Source organism: Octopus bimaculoides, chromosome 6 (genome assembly GCF_046866305.1).
Source record: "Octopus bimaculoides isolate indiv1 chromosome 6, ASM4686630v1, whole genome shotgun sequence".
NCBI classification, from domain to species: Eukaryota; Metazoa; Mollusca; class Cephalopoda; order Octopoda; family Octopodidae; genus Octopus; species Octopus bimaculoides.
Window position 1 is genome coordinate 48,691,839 of NC_142933.1, and position 21,175 is coordinate 48,713,013.

The 21,175-nt window shown below is 29.7% G+C and overlaps 1 protein-coding gene across 4 annotated transcripts in view; it reads right to left on the bottom strand.

Annotated features, from left to right (window-relative positions):
* The window catches only part of LOC106882864 (uncharacterized), a 114,270-nt gene that overhangs the window by 84,168 nt on the left and 8,927 nt on the right, over window positions 1-21,175 (bottom strand). The window contains exons 2-3 of one of the 4 annotated variants that reach the window (XM_089353840.1): window positions 14,170-14,199; window positions 10,397-10,423 (exon numbers count right to left, since the gene is read on the bottom strand). The exons of 1 other annotated variant lie outside the window; for it this stretch is intronic. In XM_089353840.1, coding sequence (XP_089209966.1) covers window positions 10,397-10,423; window positions 14,170-14,199 — 57 coding nt within the window. The remainder of the gene's footprint in view (window positions 1-10,396; window positions 10,424-14,169; window positions 14,200-21,175) is intronic. 2 more of the 4 variants (XM_089353842.1, XM_089353841.1) reach the window with 2 other exon arrangements.

A 21,175-nucleotide genomic window follows, 5' to 3' on the forward strand; every position in this document is an offset into this window, starting at 1 on the left:
ATATATATATATATATATATATATATTATATATATATAATTATATATATTATATATTATATATATATATATATATATATATATAATTATTATATATATATATAATTTATATATATTATATATTCATATTATATATATATATATATATAATTATTATATATATATAATTATATATATTATATATTCATATTATATATATATATATATATATAATTATTATATATATATAATTATATATATTATATATTCATATTATATATATATATATATATATATATATATATATATATATATATATATATAATTATATATATTATATATTCATATTATATATATATATATATATATATATATATATATATATATATAATTATATATATTATATATTCATATTATATATATATATATATATATATATATATATATTATATAATTATATATATTATATATTCATATTATATATATATATATATATATATATATATATATATATAATTATATATATTATATATTCATATTATATATATATATATATATATATATATATATATAATTATATATATTATATATTCATATTATATATATATATATATATATATATATATATATATATATATATATATAATTATATATATTATATATTCATATTATATATATATATATATATAATTATATATATTATATATTCATATTATATATATATATATATATATATATATATATTATATATATATATATAACATGAGGTTCTGTTTGTTAAGTATTTATCACCATCTGATGTTTCATTACCAAACAATGATTATTCGTTATATATCAGTTATATAATCAAAATGCATTATCTAATTTTCAGAGATGTGTAGCACTTCTAATTGTAATATTGCTAGACCAGTGACAAAGTTGCCAACATAAGAATAGCAACCAATTGCATGAAATTACATTGAGAATGCAGTTTATATATGTTATTAAGTGTATGAAAGTTTGATAAAAAAAAACAGAAAATTATAAATCCCAAAAAACAAAAAACCGAACCAAAAACCCAGATAGAAAGAGACAAAATGTTGTTAGAAAATTGCAGAAAGAAAATAAAGTGGTATAAAGATAGTGTAAATAGCTTGAAGAAGAAATGAAATAAAATAAAAATAAGAAATAGATAGGAATAGATAGAAATAAAAAATGAAAAATATAAATGATAAAAACATATGTAAGGATAAATAAATAATGGAAGTTAAAAGTTAAAATACGGTTAATGCTTAAAATTATAATAAAATTTAGATAAAAAATAAAAAATAAAATTTGAATTTAATTTAGTGTCAGAAGCGCTAATGGAGGGACTATGGGCCTATGAAATACTGGTCGTGAATAAGCCCATAGTCCCTCCATTATGACAGTAAATTAAATTTAAAATTTTATGTTTTATTTTTCATCTAAATTTGATTTTAATTTTAAGTGTTAACCTATTTCAATTTTTAACTTCAGTTATCCTTACATATGTTATATTTTTTATTTCTTTATTTTTTATCTATTTTTTAAATCTCCTCCTATCTATTTTTTTTATCTTTATTTTATTTTTTTCTTCTAGCTATTTACATTACTTTTATACAACGTCTTTTATTAAAGTTATATTAGTTAAGTCTTTGTAAATCTTAACTCTTAATTCTTAAATCCTTCCTTTATAGTTTGACACCTATTTCTAGCATTCTAGCTTTCCTTGGTGGCTAGTGAACAGTACATGTCCATCCAAGTGGGATTTGACAACTCATATCTGCACTTGTCTGTTGTCTTTCTTGTGTCCACTTTGTTATTGAATGCTCCCCACCCTCTCGTTGGTGCCCTAGACCCAAGGTATGGCACCTGCCCTGTTTTATCCTCTCCCTCATCGGTTGGTCTTTGCATTTACCCCCACCCGACTTCTTTGGGTGGGAGTGCCAATTTACTGTCCCTACCCTATCCTCTCCCTCTGGTGTTCTCAAGACTTAGTACCCCTATGTAGAGCTACCTATCTTTCTCATACCAGAATGTGTTATTTATTGACCCCACCCCACTCCCCACTGAGGACTGAATGCCCTGTGATATGCTGAACACTGTGTCTGGTGTGCTGCTTATATCTATATATCTATCTATCCATCTATCTACCTATTTTATTTTCTCTCATACTAGAACATTTTGCTTGTTCCTTCTCTTGTTCATGTGACTGTTCAACTGCTAGCAGTTTCTTTTCCTCTTCTCACCTTGATATGCTACTTGACCACTCTTTTGATAATGGATTCACCTAAGGATTTACCTATGGATATGCCTGGGGAAGAACCAATTTGAATGGATTTGAACACTCCTACCCTCCTGAACATAATGAACCACAGCAGATGCTATTAAAGAGGAGCTTTCTTTCCACTGTCATACATTTCTTCATACATTTCTCCAATGACAGAATATCCAGTTTATAAAGTCTTCAATCAATACAATGATCCAATGGCCGGGGTGTCTCAAAGATGGCTGTCTTTGCTATCTTTACCAGTTTTGTATCATTTTACTATTTTTAGATTAAGCCGAATGAATTTAAATGTTATAGACCTGCCTTGACTAATTGTTTGCCTTCCTCATTATTTTAAACAATACCTGCCAATTGCCAGTTTTTGTCGAACAAGACATTCACACAGCCACAATTCCAGCCACTGTTCTGGCTGGAATTTTGGTGGATCATCTATTAGAGCACTCAGAACGCACACATATTAGTTTGGGTAACCTTGACCTAAATTCCTCATATATATAAAGTTAATAAAAGGAAATGGAGAAAAAAAATATTATAGATGCTTGGTTCATTTTATTTGTATCTCAATGGAAAATTAATGCAAAGAAAAAAAGATGAAAATAAGTATAAAAAGGAGCTGGATCAACAAAACAATAAAAAAATATCTGCAAAAATCCTACAGTATGTTTGAATCATCAACATTTGAACTTTCATAAATGTAATAAACGATATATTGCCGGGTACCTTCAGGGAAAAGTAAATATATTTTCCAATCTTGAATTATGAAATAACTTATTTGAGGGCTTTGTTTAGAAATTTTCAAATGTAAACAACAGCTTATTAGGATGCAGAGTTCATGTGATTAGAAATTGATCATTTAATTTTAGCTAACATTGAATGTGGAAATAATGCTAAAACATCAAATGCATTTGAAAAATATTTTTATAATTATATTTATAACATATTTATAAAAGTTTATGGGAGGAAGATAGGAGAAAGATAAATGTAACTTATCATGAGGGATGTAATATACAAAGAGTTAGATTGAGAAATGTTAATAAAGGGATGAAAAGTTCGTTTATATTATACAACGATAATGTTTTTTAGAAGTACTACAGAGAAAGATATTTATATTATATAAGTCTTATAGGAGGAAGATGGGATAAATACAAAATATCTCTTTTGCTTTGCATTACTTTTCCATTGTGATACAAATAAAATGGACGAAGCATCTATAATATTTTTCTTCTCCATTTTCTTTTATTAACTTTATAATTTATGAGACTGTTTATACATATATATTGAGGAACTTTCTGACAATATATTTGATAAAGACATTTGGAATCTAGATTGTTATTAACAATCCCTCACAGGGAATTGTGTGTGTGTGTGTGTATATATATATATATATATATATATATATTAGAGAGAGAGAGAGATAAACATATATAATCCATACATATATAACTCTCTGTCGTCGTCGTCGTTTTAACGTCCGCTTTCCATGCTAGCATGGGTTGGACAATTTGACTGAGGACTGGTGAAACCAGATGGCTACACCAGGCCCCAATCTGATTTGGCAGTGTTTATATATATATATATATATATATATATATATATATATATATACATACACAGACACACACAGATATGCAGGAAGTAAATAGACATCTTTAATTTTCAAAATTTCTGATCTAAGCGTCTTAATATGTTTTCAGCAGTGTAGAATTTACAATGTAATTATTCTTTTTCATTCCAGGTGCCATTATATTAAACATTTGCAAAGAGTAACCATGCTACACACAAAAAATTCAGCAGGATTGTCAGATTTTCAAAGAGGTTGTATTGTTGGGCAATCTGAGGCTGGTCTTAGCCAGCAAAAAATAGCCGAAAATCTTCAAATTCCTCTTGCTACTGTTAATAGAATTATAGTGCAATTCAAAAGCCAAGGAAAAGAATCAACAGATTCTCGTCCCAGCCGACCTGGGCCCTTGGAAAGGAAGCTTTGCTGTTTGAGAATTGTGGAAAATGAAATCTGTTCAGAGGCTTCTGGTATTGCAAAACAGCTAGAAGTTAGTCCAAGAACATGCGTTACATATCTGCATAAACTTGGGTATTATGGACGAGCAGCTAGAAGAAAACCTCTCCTTCAACCAATTAATATCAAGAAAAGAAAGAAATAGGCTAAGGAGATGTCAGAAAAATCCAGTTCATTTTGGAATAGAGTAATTTTCTCAGATGAACTCAGATCTGCATTATTTTCAGACAGTAGACATGTTTGGGTCTGGAGGCTTTCCAATCAAGAATTTGATTTGAAATGACTCCAACCAACTGTGAAACATGGCACGACCATTACAGCAATCATCGTACCATCAGCAATGGTCGTTCTGAACTGATCGAATAAGTTGGAACCATGAACTCTGAAAAATACATCGAAATACTTAAGCAAGGACTACTTCTGATGTATTTACATGATAACATAACGAAAAATGAGTTTTTATTCATGGAAGATGGGGCTCCATGCCACACAGTGAAAAGGAATCAACAATGGCTGACTGAAAATGAGACCAAAAAGCTTCCTTGGTCGAGCCAATCTCCTGACATAAACCCAATTGAAAATCTTTGGAGCATACTAGATAGAGCTATGTGAAAAACTCGACAGAAACCTAAATCTAAAGATGAATTGTTTCGATTGTTGCGTGAAAAGTGGGCAGAAATTCCACAAGAGACAATCACAAAGCTCATCAGTTCAATGCCAAAAGGAGTTTCTGAATTAAAAACTGCAAAGGGAATGTGAACTAAATACTAAAGTATGTAGTCCTACTATCAATTACATTTCAATTGTTCACTTTGTGTATTAAATAAAAGATTTTGAAAATTAAAGGTGTCTATTTACTTCTTGTGGAGGCGCGTGGCTTAGTGGTTAGGGTGTCAGCATCATGATCGTAAGATTGTGGTTTTGATTCCTGGAATGGGCGACGCGTTGTGTTCTTGAGCAAAACACTTCATTTCACGTTGCTCTAGTCCACTCAGCTGGCAAAAATGAGTAATGCTGTGATGGACTGGCGTCCCATCCAGCTGGGGAGCACATATGCCACTGAAACTGGGAAACCGGGCCCATGTCTGTGTATATATATAAATGCAAGAGAGTTGTAAAATATCAAATCTATGGATTGGTAATTTTTTGTTTGTCCATATCAACTAGCATCAGCCGGTATTGATGAAAAATAACTGTTAAGGACCCAATATATAATTCATAGATGAGAATTAGATATTCCAGATATTCTGCAATACACTTGGTAGTGCTCAAGAAATTTACACTTGAGTTGGTATAGAAGTAAATGTAGGGATAAGCAAATTAGGCAGATCAAAATATGAAGTATATTAAGAACATGGAATACAAAAAAATGTATATATGTATACATAGAAAAAGGTCCGACTTACACAGAATACAAATGAAATAAAGAATTAAAGGGGTTGAAGAAAAGTATTACAAATCCAACAGCTATTTCTGGAGGATAATACAAGCTTCCATATTCAGTGAAGAGATCTTACATTTGAGGTATTGAAGGAAAGAAGTTCAAAGATGGAGTCATCTTTCCACCTTTGATTCTTTCCTTCAGCACTTCAAATGAAGATGGAGGCTTGTCTAATCCTATGATAGAATCAATCTACAAACATTATTTTGGACTACCAAGCCCCCAGAAACAGCTGTTGGATTTGTAATACTTTTCTTCAGCCCCTTTAATTCTCTATATCATTTGTATTCTGTGTAAGTCAGACCATTTTGTATGTAAGCATATAGACATTTTTTGTATTCCATGTTTTTAATACTTTTCATATTTTGATCTGCTTAACTTGCTTATTCCTACTTTTACTTATATAAGTAAATGTAGCACACAGTTTTGTCAGTGAATAGGTCGTGGTTTCAAAATGACAAAAATATTTTGACACAAATTAAATTTATATGCTGAAGGGAAACTAACAGTTTTTGTGTGTTCTTAAATGGCTTACAAATATCTTCCATGCTGCAATTGTTCTTGTTTATATATATATATATATATATATATATATATATAACTGAAAATAAATGGACAATGACAGTTCAATAGCAAAGCAATTTATTTGCAATTAATGTATTACATAGCACAAAGTTTCTAGCTTACATAATACATTGATGACAAATAAATTTCCATGCTATCGAAACATTTACAGCATGTACAGAATTGGCATTGTGACACTGGAATGGTATTTGCAGCTGAGGAAAGAGACCAATGATTATCTTTCCCAAGTTTGTGACCATGAAATCAACAACATAATTAGGACAGCTAATGACTTTGAGGAGAGGTAATGAACTTGAGGGTCATTGGTAAAATCTATTTATCAGAAGAACAAAATTTTAAAAAATGAACCTATTTACTGAGAAGACAGTATATGGGTATTTGGCATAAAAAACGAGCCACAGAAGGAACTGATCATGTTAAAAGCTTGGCATGGAGTTCTGACAAGTTTGAAAGCTATCTCCATGCAATTCAAGAACAAGAGGTCCTCACCAAGTGCCTACAGCATAAACGGCAGAAAACATTGACAGACAACAAATGTAGGCTGTGCAAGTCCAAGACTGAAGATGTCAACCACACTATTGCCAACATTGAGAGAATGTCTTCCAGATATTATCTTCCCATGAGGCATGATGTGGTGATCAGTATAGTCTGGAAGAGGATACCAACAAAGGAGACACCTATGGATGAAGTTGACTACATTGAGACTGATGGATCAAAAAATATTGGTGGAACTTTAAAATCAAAACAGCCACCAAGTTAAAACAGAACCAGTCAGATATTGTGTAGGGCCACAAGGAAAATATATGTTCTCTTGTGGAAATCAGCTGCTCTCTGGACACCAATGTGGTTAGAAAAATACAAGAGAAAAAGGATATTTATAGACCATCCACAAAGAGTTTGCAAATCCAGTACTCAAGATACACTTTCAACTTCATACCTAGTATTATTGGAGCAACAGGATACATACAAACCTGCCATGAGTAAAGTACGGGTGAATTTGGGAACTTGGGGAGAAAATGCAAATCCTTAATTCATACACTACAAATGATCATGATATCTGGGACTATAATAATATATTTATGTATATATGTATGTGTATATAATTCATATATGCAATGCATAATAATTGGTTGTTCAAATTAGATGGACATGTGCAATAGCCAGCTGGCAAGTGCTTGCACAAATCATCTATTCAAGGGCTGATAACAGTTCCTTAATTAATAACCCACCCCTACTCATTGTATCAAGGCTACAACTTTAGAGCTAACATAGTTAGTGGTTAGTGTCTTCAGTCTTAGATGTAGAAGCACTTAGAAACACACCAGTATGGAATAAGAAGATATGGAAGCTTAAGATATAAAAAAAATAGGATCTTCCTAATGTGGACCCAATAGAGGGACCAGCTATCCTAGACTACAGCAATATGATAAAGCAATTAAAGATATGAAGGCAGGGAAAGCCTTTGATCCATCAGGAATCACTGCTGAAATGCTTAAAATAGCAGGTGGCTTATTCACCATATTGTTAATCAGGTTGTCCAGGAAGGTACCATACCCACAAACTGGTGTAGCAACATTATTGCAAACTGTTATAAGAGTAAAGGAGATACCTTATAAGTAATTGTAGAGGTATCAAATTACTGGACCAGGTTATGAAAGTTACAGAAAAAACTTATAGCCTAATTAATCAGGAAAAAAATTAGACTAGATGAGATGCAGTTTGATTTTGTGTCAGGGAGATATACTATTGATGCCCTCTCTCTAGTAAAACACTTTATTTTCCATTGATTACCCCTTTCTGTGCCACTAGTTATGTCTCTGTTTCCCCTGGGCTACATCTTAGGACAGCTATAACTCATCTTTAATACCTTTCCATATCTACTATCATTCTCACCACCCTCATATCTGCCATTGAAGCCCTCATACTCTTTGACTGTCACTCACTATATCCATCCCTGCATACCTCTGACCTCATCTCTGTCACTGTATGTCTTTCTCTTCCATTCTCTCACCCCACACATCACCTTATTTCTCGTCTATATGCAGGTTTATTACACTTTTGCTTTTCACTCTTTCTGTAATGCAACTTAACACATCATACCTGAGCCACTCCTTTTTCTTTCATCATCCATTCTGAACTGATATTCACCATCAACCACACATCCATGCTAGTTCATTATTTACTACATTAACATTAATCTCTCTCTCTCTCTCTCTCTCTCTCTCTCTCTCTCTCTCTCTCTCTCACTATATGAGAGAAAGATAGATAGAGGGAAAGAAGAGAGGAGAGGTCGAGACAGATAAATAGACAGAAGTTTATGTCAGAAAATCTTGAATTGACGGCATTTTATTATATATTCTTCTGAAACATTAAAATTTTCCAAACAATAAACATAGCTCTTATAATGAAAATTGCAGAAATTTAAAATTAAGAATGTTGAATTTGATAAAAATGAAGACCAAACCAAGATGTGAGAGGAAAAGAAAAACAGCAATTATAGATTTAACCACAAAGCATGCTAGAAGATACTGAATAGTCACAGATAGGAATAGCACATTGAAGAATACATCTAATAACCAAACTAAATCTAAGATAAAAATCTTTTAACTCAGGAAATAGAACAAATGAAGAAATAGGGCAAATTTATGAATCAGTTCTGTTTTAATCTTTTTGATGAATTTGTCTTAGAAGTCAAATGTTATCTAAAAAGATATGGGTTAGAATTTAAATACTATAAATAAAACTTAAGAATATTCTTTATAAAAATGACTAAATAGCATTTTTGTTGTTGTTATTATTAAAACTCATAATCATTATTGTGCAGGACAAAATTCTTAGTGGCATTTCTTCTGGCTTTACATTCTGAGTTCAAATGTTGCTGAGGTCAACATTGCCTTTCATCCTTTCGAGGTCAATAAAATAAGTACCAGTTGAGAACTAGGGATAAGGATATTAACTTAGAATTTCCCCTAAAATTTCTGGCCTTGTGTCATGATTTAAAACTTATTATTAATATAAATTTCTAGCTTTGGCACAAAGCTTCAAATTTTCAGTAAGTTGTCTAGTCACTAGTATCAACTACAGTACTTTAGTAGTACTTATTTTACCAAATCATTATAACAAAAGGCCATGCCATTCTCAGCTAGGTTTAAACTCACAAAGTAGAGAGACAGAGATATTACTTAATATTGCAAGGCATTTTGTTTGCTGCTCTCTGGGTTTTGCCTATATTTCACATGGTTACTGTTGCTGATGATGATCTTTTCAAATGAATGTTTGCTATAATCCTATTTTTTAGTTAATTGCAGCCACTAAATCTACTGCAATTCAACTTCACTGTTATGTTTCAATATAAACTAGATTTATTATTAGAGATTTTTGAAATAATCATAATTACTCAATGCCTATAATAAAATTAAAGTATTTTATACATATACTATTAGGCATAATATACAGCCAGCTACAAAAAATTCATCAACAGCAATTCAATGAAAGTAATTTGCTGACCAACAAATCTTGATCAGCAAATTCACCTATTAGCAATTAAATGATTAACAAATTCACTGATGACATAATAGTAATACAATGACACAGTCACACTTAAATAACATAACAGAAAACATTGCAAAATCTTTTAAATGAATCCTAAAGTGAGACATAAACTTAGCCTCTTACATTTGGAATGATAGACTTGTGAAGATTGTACTCCACAAATCTTTTAAAACCTTTTGGCATAATTGTGATACTTTCATCTCTTCAAAAGAGGTTCTTGCTCATTTGTGAATTGTTGCTTGGTGAATTGCTATCGATGAATTTTCTACACAATAATGCACAGCATCAGCATCATCAACAATTTAAAATCAAATTTACTATGTTTAACTGATTTGGGTGAACCTCAAACTAACTACTTTACAGTTATTTCTATACCATATTTTGTGCTTAAAAGACTACAGATTTGATGAAGAAAAGTGTAGACAGAGGAAAAACAGAATGAACATTGTTTCTTTTTCTTTTCTTTTTTTTTTACATTTTCACTAGAGTGTGATTAAAATGGATTCAATCCAACATGCAATAGAGAAGTCACTTACCATCTTTTTTGAGAGATTTATATTGAACTAGAACAGAAAACAATTATATGTTATGTAGAAAAAGTAAAAAAAATATGAAATTAATTTCAAATATAACTAAATTATTAGTACAAATTTTTAAAACTTATTAAAAACTCAAGCAGAAAAATAAAATAAATTATCTATCACACAATAATAATTATTATTATTCATACAAAAGATCAACATATAATGGTTATATTGATGCTAAATGTGCACTGAAGTTGTTGATGAAAATGGAGCATCAAAGAATGACTTCTGCAATGTTTTGAAATTTTATCTTAAAGAATTTATCATCATCATCATAATAATAATAATAATAAAGAAAACCAGTGATGATATTGTAGTAAGTTACTTAATCTAAAATGTAGTAGAACTGAATAGCAATAATTTCAAAGAAACTATTTATCTGATATCATAGCATAAACTAGTTTTAAGAAAGTAATTTGAAATTGGTCTAAAAATAAAACATTTTGAAAACATAAACATACCCCTTCATGCAATAAAAACATTAAAAAAATATTGAAGAGATAGTTGTAGCAATCAATAACAAAATACAATGGTGAAAGAAAGAAGCTTAAAGAAAGTGTGAAACCAGAAAGAAAAGAAGCTTCCATATCATCATACCTGCCTTTAGTATGGAATGAAGTATATGAAGGGTAAAAGAAGTACATAGGAACCAAGCAATTTGTACATCAAATATCTTAAATTCCTTATTTCTGGTATGGCCACACATTTGGGAGATTGAGTATAGTCAGCTAAATTGACTGGCATTTTATATTATCACCCATGTAGATTTAATGATACCATCAAATTTGAGTTCAGTTCGTATTCTAATCTAAGTGATTTTTTAAATAATTTATGATTAAGAATGGTATATTTTTTTCTATATTTTATTTCAAAACACTTTCTGTTTTTAAACAAGTGCATCATTTACTTGCCTAAGTATTGTTTTGTCATTTATTTTAATGCTTGTAATTTGAGTTATTGTATTTTCAGGACAATTCAAGGAACATCTTTTAGAATTTGGGAAAATAAGGAGTTGTGGTAGCTAAGCAATAAAAACAGATTCTTAAAAAATTTCTACACAATCTTTATTGAGTATTTTCTGTAATTTGTATCAAACAAATAAAAACTTTATTTTTTTCAACCAGAGAGCATGTTGGTACATTGATTTCTACTATTTTACAAATAAAGATCAAACATATTGTTGATAGCTTTCATCAAATATTGCTTTTTTTTTTGTATAAAATAAAGTTCATCCTTGAAAGCAATTATTAGTTGAAATGGGCTTGCAAAAACAAATTAAACTTTTGTTTCCAAGAAATTGTATAATTAAATATTTTTACAACACTTTGCCTTTGTACAGTATGTGAATATGTGAGCATAGTACAATAATTCAATAGAGTGATGAAATACAACAATGTGAAGATTACTTAAGCAAAGTATATTGCAAATTTAAAGACTTCATGCGGAATGAAATAAGTTTGATTTGTTAAAGTTCTAAAACAAAACACTTTTGCATTATTTTATGTGAGTAACTATGTTAAAAGCTAGATTTAATTGCTATGAGAATGAAACTTTTGAAAGATATATGTTATATAGATTAGAATATTTAAGCTTAATTAAAGTTTTACATTTATGAATCGAGTTATTACTACAATTATTCAAACTGAAAGGACTATTGGTATAAGTCTCATGTACACTACATTTTGACTGATATATTTGCTGATTATTCAAGTGTAAGAGATTCACATATACTGTGTCCTTGTATTTGAACCAAATTAAAACAAAAAAAGCCTTTATTGCAATTGATGAGGTCTCAATACACATATTACCATCCCCAGAAACGAACCAACTGTAATTGTTTTTAAACTTATTTCAATAAAGAAACTGTATTGGACTGAAGTATGTGCTGAGATTTCCTTAGGTTCTTAGATATGAATATAGGACAAAAATACAAACTGATAATATAAAAGAATATTTATAATAGAAATGTTAACATTCTAATGCATCAACAACTTAAAGGGACCATGATGTGTCTAGTAGACTACATTTAAATAGAATATTTAAAGTAAATAACTCTGAAAAGTGAACTAAAACCAACATCATGTTCACAGAAGTGAATGCGAAAATTTCTGTGTATGGCAAGCCAATATTCATAGAACTCTACATAAAATTCTACAACATCAGAAAAATGCACAATTGTTTATCATATTTCTTGAGATTTGCATCTACCCACATGTGGGCAGTAATAACAAACATAAATCCCTATGAACTAACCTTACTGCAACCATCTAACAGGGATCTGTGGAAAATATGCAAAGAATGCATGGAAAAGATGGAACAAGAACAACTTAAAAATTAATTCGGCTATATTTCTGTACAGTAAATTCTATCCAAGACAATGACTAAGAGTATTGTGTGTACAACAGCCTAAGCAAAATGACTATGAAGGCAAGCATTGGGCAACTCTGAAAAATAGAAATCATTTGCCAATACATGAAGGGGGCCTTCCTTATAAACAAAGAAATACTGTGGTATCTATGTAAAAGTCCAAAATATACTTAGAGGAAGCAAAATATAAAACATTAACTGATTATTAATTGCTAATTAATAATCTAATCAGTAAGCACAGCCCAGACTTTAGTCTAATATGGATGTTGTTACTGAAATAAGTTGGTATGATTAACACTTGTGAATGAAAGCATTAACCTTTTTACCAACCTGGCTGAAACCGGCTCTGGCTCTGAGTACAAATGTCTTGTTTTCATAAGTTTTGAATTAAAATCTTCCACCAAACCTTAGTCACAATTTATGTTCCTAACACTAGCTGAATGATAACTAAGTTATTTTACTAAATTCTTTGCTATATTTAAAGTAACTGAAAGAAACACAAAGCATCTCAAAATAAATACAGCAACGAAAGGGTTAAACCTTTTGATTGTCAATGAAGGTTTAAGAATTCTATATTAATCTTATGAAATACATGCAATTAAAAATATGGTAGAAAATATATGGATCAAAATATAGTGTGAATAAATATAGAAATGATATTAGTTCAAAATTGAAGCTAATGGTAACTGAAATATTCCTTTAGATTTCTTTTCAATATTTTTTTTAGTGTATACATTAGTGTATACAGTTTCAGATTTATTTTTAACAGCCTTATAGCATTTCAAAGCTATATTATTAAGTAAAAAAAAAAAAAAAAAACACAAATAGCAAAAAAGAAAAAAAAAACCCATTTGCAGGAAATCTTAAATTAAAAGATACAAATGAGGTGTCACTAAAATGCTAGAACATAATTTTGAGCAGAGATCGGAGAGCATTAGATCTTTTGATGTGCAAGCAGATAAATTTATTATATGGTAGAAAATGTTAAAAAAATATCAAATACCATCATTATGAATTTTGCTTCTAACTATTATTTTCAAGTTAAGATAGTACAAAATGAAAATAACACACACAAGATTCAAGTTGCTTATTTAATAGAATCAGTTGAAGAAATATGGCAAAGAGTGAGAAGAAAACTGTCAGGTATTGAAAACAAGAAGAGGTCCATGCATTAAGAAAATATAGTTAACAAAATGCAGTATACCCCAACCGATGTTTAAAAAGTTTTCAAGAGGCCATAGAAATAAAAGAACAATTATAGAATCCTTCACACAATATAGAAATAATTGATAATGAAATAAAAAAGAAACGTAAACTGCATTCAAGTAGAACATGCTTTATAAATACAAAACACGTACAACTGCCATAACTGAATCTCCTCAACAGGCCTGTGTGATTAAGAAAGTGGATGGTAAATATAATATGCATTGCAGAGATGTGATAAACATACATGAATACACACCTACATCTAATCATTTAATAAGGTGTAACAAGGACAAAAAAAAAAAAAAAAAATCAAAGTTTTCTCTCACATAGTTTTCTTCTTTGAAAAAATTAAAATAAAAAAATGATTCTATAGTTTTCAGTAGACAAAATAAAGTGACATAATGATTTATATAGTTTGTTAAAGTTTTATTGAAGAATAAATGAAAAGTTGTGAAGGATATTACTAACATAATTCATGCATTTCATATTCATTATAGGTTGCCCTAGGAACAATGAATCTAATTGAAGATTGATTTTAGGTATTGCTCTTTTTCAATAAAAATCTGTTTGAGAAGAAAAGCCATACAAGAATATGTTTTGTGACTGGTAATATAATAGCATATGCTAATTGATTTTTCATAAGTGATAAATATAATTAGTCTTCATAATCTTATTAATATTGATTTCTTTCCTCCAGAAATGAAGCTAATTTTGTATTTGTGGATTGAATGCATTAAATTAAAATGTGAAACTGACCCCCTCCAGAGAAGACAAAAGTAAACAACACATATATTTAAGAAGTATGAGCTAAAACATGAGAATTTGGAACAATGATTCTTTTTTTTATGGATACCTTTCCTAATGTAAAGCCCTCCCATAAAACACCTGGCAAATAAAACATACTTTATTATAGCATAAAGAATTATACAGTGAAGAACTTTAAATCAAGGATACGAGAATAAAAAGCGACAATAAGATTTTCCATGTAACTTTTATGCAATAGTTTATCCATTAATTGTTCTTTTAGGATACATTCATGCACGCACATATATATCACAAAGAGCATTAAATGTTGAAGATGATTATTAAATGAGCGGAGTTGTTCAATTAAACAAGCTTGACAAATAAACATGACAACTGAGGAGCAAGTCTGCTATGCATGTATGTATGTATATATATATATATATATATATATATATATATATATATATATATATATATATATATATATATATATAAATGACTTTAAAATTTAAACTTCAATACTATTCATGAAAGATGTCCGCTAAATCAAATGCATACTGAAAGCATTTGAGACTACAGCTGAAACTAGTCAGATAGTTGTGTATTAATCCATAAAGATATTTATATTAAAAAATATATTCTGTTGCAATCTTTACTCAATTGGCACTGATCAGAGGGAAAAAAATGTGAGCAAATTATAACTTCAGAATTTGAAATGCATAGCTAACAGCTACCAGGAGATCTATGACAACAAAAAGAAACGTAAAGTTGTTTTACATCCTGTCCAACTAGACAGCACTTAAACTGGCAGTTTAGGAGCTGTGCATTAAAAATAAATGTTTCTTAGCTGTCATTCTACTAAAAATAGAACAAAATATAACCTAAATTTATTAATGACAATTTGATTATATAAGGACGTTTCTTAATTTTCTCAAGATGATTTTGAGGAAACTATTTGATATTAGGGGGTAAAAAAAAGATGATGACATTAATAATAAATAGTAAATCATGTCTGATTATTTTGTCTACAAGTGGTTATCTGGACATTTCAAAACATAAATGCAGTAGCATGTAAAGAAAAAGTCCAGTGATATAAATTCATATGTTACTTTTAATTATTAATTATGAAAAGTAGCTCTGAGTCAAATTGTTAGATTTCATAATTTACAGTGGTTTATGATGCATTAGAATTGTAAATTTGAACCTAAATATATTAACAGATCTCTATACAGTCAAATTTAATCTTTGCTAACAATTGATAGAAAAGGAGCTAGAAACCATCTGAAGTTTGGTGGGGATTTAGCATAAGGTAAGCCAATATATACAAAAAAGAGAAAAAAATTACAACTTAATTTGATAACAAAAACTTCTTCAAAATAATTATAAAAACAATATTCAGTTTTGAGAAAATAAAATAAATATTCTAGCAACTATTGTTTTGTTAGAATTATCTTTCACAAGCTAAAACTGGCTTTCTTCCATTATTATTGCTATTTGCATCATTTTAAAAAATTCTCTTCTAGATAGTATCGGATTTAATTTCATTAAAAGTTTTACGAAAATTGGAAGAAAATCCATTTGAGGCTGACTGCAAACTTTCCATTCTTGATTACAAATGGAAGACAGTGTTTCCTTTCAAGTAGAAAAATAAAGATTTGCTCAAAAAAGATTAAGAGATAATATTAAAAATGAGTTGAAAGTGAGGGAAATAATTTAAGATCTTTTTCTTATATATATCCTATGGTTTATATAAGCTATATTTAATATATTTATTTTAATTATTATCTTGTGAAATTAAAAAAAAATGCAACATAATGTTATAAAAATTTATATTAAAATAAGAACTCAGAAATTGAATTATAATTATACTATGAAATAGTTAAAATAACAAATATTAAAAAACAGAATAAAAAACCTTTACAAGAAACTGGATAAGAACCACATTTCAGACAATATTTCTAATTCTAAATGGCTAAGAAATTATTTCAGCGAGAGTAGAGATTTAATGTATATTAATTTAAAAATATAAATGGAAATGATTTATTTTCAAGATTCACTTTATTTTCGTACAAAAATACAACTGTATAAAAAAAAAAAAATGCACTTGTGACAAAAATAAAACTGATTTTAGGCAGCCTAGAATAAGACAACACTGATCTTTTGAATATTCTAAAATAAAATCACTCTTTCTGAACTTAAGTAAAATAGAATAATATTATATAAAGAAATGTATTTAAAAGTCAAATAGAATTTTTGTTTAAATAGTTGAAATAAACTTATATATGCACTTATGTATAAGTTTATGTAGAGGGAGGATTAGAGAGAATGTGAACAACTGACAGACAGACTAATAGATATCCACAAATATGAAGAAAGTAAAAAACAACTTAGGCTGATATGATTGGAAAAAATTACTTAAATTTTCATTAATTTTAAAATTTATTTGTATTTATAGATACCTGTATGTAAATGTATTTTAAATTGCTAATACCGAAGGAATATTTACATACAGTACAGTAGTTTAGCTACACAGACACGACAGAAGTAAATAGACACCTTTATATTCGTTAAAATTTATTTAAATCTAAAATTATACATTTAGTTTACATAGGAAAGTTGGATGGTTTGAATGACGAGCTAGTTTCTGATGGAGTTTGTATGTCTCCATTGAAGTCTAATGTCAGCTCTGTACCAATTAAATAATACAGTTCTATATTTGAGAGATGAGGAATTATGTCCATCACTTACATTATTTAGATTTGACGGATATTTGTCCTCATCTTGTTTGTTGGTAATACAACTTTTTGGCTGATATACTCTTCAGCCTTCTTCAGGTGTCCTGGGGAAATTTTGAACCTGGGTTTTCATTCCTAAGGTATTTTTCGATATTATTATTATTATTATTATTATTATTAACCACTACACCATATGCCTGTGGGTATATGGCATAGTGGTTAAGAGCACGGGCTGCTAACCCCAAGATTCTGAGTTCGATTCCAAGCAGTGACCTGAATAATAATAATAGTAATAATAACATCGAAAAATACCTTAGGAATGAGAGAACCCAGGCTGGAGAGTTTATCAGCTGAAACATTGTGTTGACAACAAACAAGATGAGGACAAATGTCCATCAAATCTAAACAATGTAAGTAATGTACATAATTCCTCATCTCTCAAATATAGAACTGTATTATCTAATTGGTACAGAGCTGACATTAGACTTCAATGGAGACATACAGAGAAACTCCATCAGAAACTAGCTCATATTATACATTCAACTATTTATTAATTATGATAATATGAACATCTAATATTTAGTAGACATGCCCTTTGCATTTTTCAATGCAAGGACCCTATTAGGAATGCTACTCATCAGATGAATATTCTCTTGAGGAATTTCTTGCCAAGTTTCATGCAGTAATCACAAAAGATTTGGCTTTGAGGATGCTTTCTTGTTCTTTTTATGAAATGTCCTGTCCATTATGCCCCAGAGGCGTTCAATAGGGTTCATATCTGGTGACTGGCTTGGCCAAGGAAGTTTTTTAATGCCATTCTCTTCCAACCAATCTAGGGTCTTTTTAGCTGATTGACAAGGAGCCTTATCTACCATAAATAATCTTCTTTAATCATTTCACCACTGGAGAAGATTGGAAGGAGTCCTTTCTGTAATATGGACACATATTTATCTGTGTTTATGTTTCCTTCACACTCCACCAGCTCTGATCAACCATTGCTCTAAATTGCCCCCCAGACCATCACAGAATAGCTGCCATGTTTCACTGTTGGCTGCAATCTTTTTATGTTAAATTTTTGATCACAGAGTCTCTAGATCCACACCTGACCACTGTTAGAAAATACAGTAAATCTGGACTCATCAGAGAATATGACAGTGTCCTGAAATGCTAGTGGCTTTTCTATCATCTCACTGGCCCAGTCTTTTTCCTGCTTGATATTGGGTGGTTGAAGAAGTGGCTTCCTTTTTGCTGCTCTGCCATAGTAGCCAAGACAGTTCTGCAACTGACATCAACTTGTTCTGCTATGTCAGAGGCTTTGCAATGAGAATTGTCCTCCACGCTTCTCTTAACAAAGTGAAGGGTCCTGTCAGAGGACTATGGTTGAGCTGGGCGAGGTGATGTGGACTCCTTCCCCTCAATGGTGAATTGCACAATCACTTTATTAACTATAGAAAGTGGGATTCCTAGGTTTTCTGTGATTTTGTGCTAAGTTCACCTTCAAATTAACCCACAATTGACCCTCTTTGAAATTTGGATAGTTTCAAGGCTTCTTTTGTATGTGCATAATTTAACAGTCACATATAGAACCTGAAACATAAAAATGTCAATTAATAGAAGGTGTAAACCGTTTCAAGTTAAAATAAACAGAGTGATCTTTTATGGGGTGTCTATTTACTTCTGTTGTGTCTGTATAGATCTATGGAAATATATGAATAGAATCCATGACTGTGAACAAGAATATTAAATTCACCCTAAGAAAAATTACTCAATTCCTAAATATTTGTATGCTTGTATGTACATATCACACAAACAATTTTTGTTACACATACACACGCACACAAACATTAATTGTATATGATAGATTCATATAGGCCGTTTATTAAATGAACAAAGGAATAAATAAAATTGTTTCATTACATTTTGATTAGTTATATTATAACTAATGAAAATGTTACAACATCTGTTATAATACATTCATGATTATCTATCTAAAACCTTACCAAAGATATATAAGAGAGGTATTTGTGTGTGTGTGTGTGTGTGTGTGTGTGTGTGTACATAAGGCTATAATCCTTTCTACTATAGGCACAAGGCCTGATATTTTGGGGGAGGGGACTAGTTGAATATATCAACCCCAATGTTTCACTGATACTCAATTTATTGACCCTGAAAGGATGAAAGGCAAAGTCGACCTCGGTGGAATTTGAACTCAGAATGTAAAGGCAGACAAAATACCGCTAAGCATTTTGCCTGGCATGCTAATGATTCTGCCAGCAAAATTTCAACCAAATGAAAAGTTTTGTAGATTTTATAAAGCAGTCATTCTTCAATCTTAACAGAAATAGTGGCCACCCAATATCTAGCTTTTGATAAAAGTTCTTTTGCCATAAAGGACAAAATATATGATCTTCTCACTCATAACTTGTTAAAACTATATCTAACATAAGAGGCTGAGATTTAGATGGTAATTAATTAAACATTATAACTAAATTTTATTTATAAAATTAATTTCTTAAAATTAAAAAGAAGAAAAAAATCTTGAGCACATTTCTGTACAAAATCTAGAAAAATTTCAAAAGATTAAAGAAACACAATTTTGCTTTTGTTTATGATATAAATATAATGTAACTCATAGAATTCCAAATTTTGCATTTAGTGTAATTGTGGAGGAAATTCAGTTTATATTTAATATCATTAGGTGTATATTACAGCTACATCAATGCTGGGCACTTTTAAAGACTTTGAAAGTAAAAGTCATGTTTTGGTGGATTTGAACTCAGTACAGTATGATACCAACAGGATATAATAAAAAAAAGAAGTCCTGTGTGCTGCCATTTGCAGCAACTCACTTTCTTTAAACCAGCTAGGGAACCTGTATATGCTCACTTGACTTGCTAGAAATAGCAGCCATGATGGTCACAACTAGAATGCCTTCGATCATAGATAAGTTCATTCAGAGTTGACCTGGAGCTAAATGATAATAGTTCCTTTGTTGTAGTAATAATAACTTTTAACAACAGCACAAAGCCATAACATTTTGGGTAAGTCAGATAAATTATCATCAGTATATCACAGGTAAAATTTTATCAACTCAATAAGCATGAAAAACAAAGTCAACCCCAGTGGGATTTGAGCATGAATGTAACTAGTAACAATAGCAACTGAAAGTTTTCTCAGATTCATTTATGACTGGGTAGTTAAAAAATTTTAGAGGTTAAATAATTAATATGCACAGTTTTTTTTTGTATTTACACATGTGAAAGCATGTGATTTGATGAGTATATTTATGGAGATAGTTTACTAATATTTGTTATGGCTGGAAATAGCTTTCACAAATTTCTATGAGAATCTTTTATTATAAAAAAAAAAAAGTAAAACAGGTTGAATATTTAAGTGATAAGTATGGTATTGGGAAGAAGATATTGATAAGCATGGGAAGAAGGTATGAAATACATCTGAATTTGAGATATTAAATACAGATGAATTAAGAGTAAGAGAATTAGAAGTTTGACAGTTGAGTTTGTAGCAAAAAAAGTGTTTTAACAATATTTGCTATAGTTCATTTCATTTAACACTTTGGTAATCAGATTACTCTGTTAAATGTAATGATCATTTATTCACATTGTTTTGAATTAATCATACATTATCTTGTAGCTTTGAGAATTCAATGATGGATTGC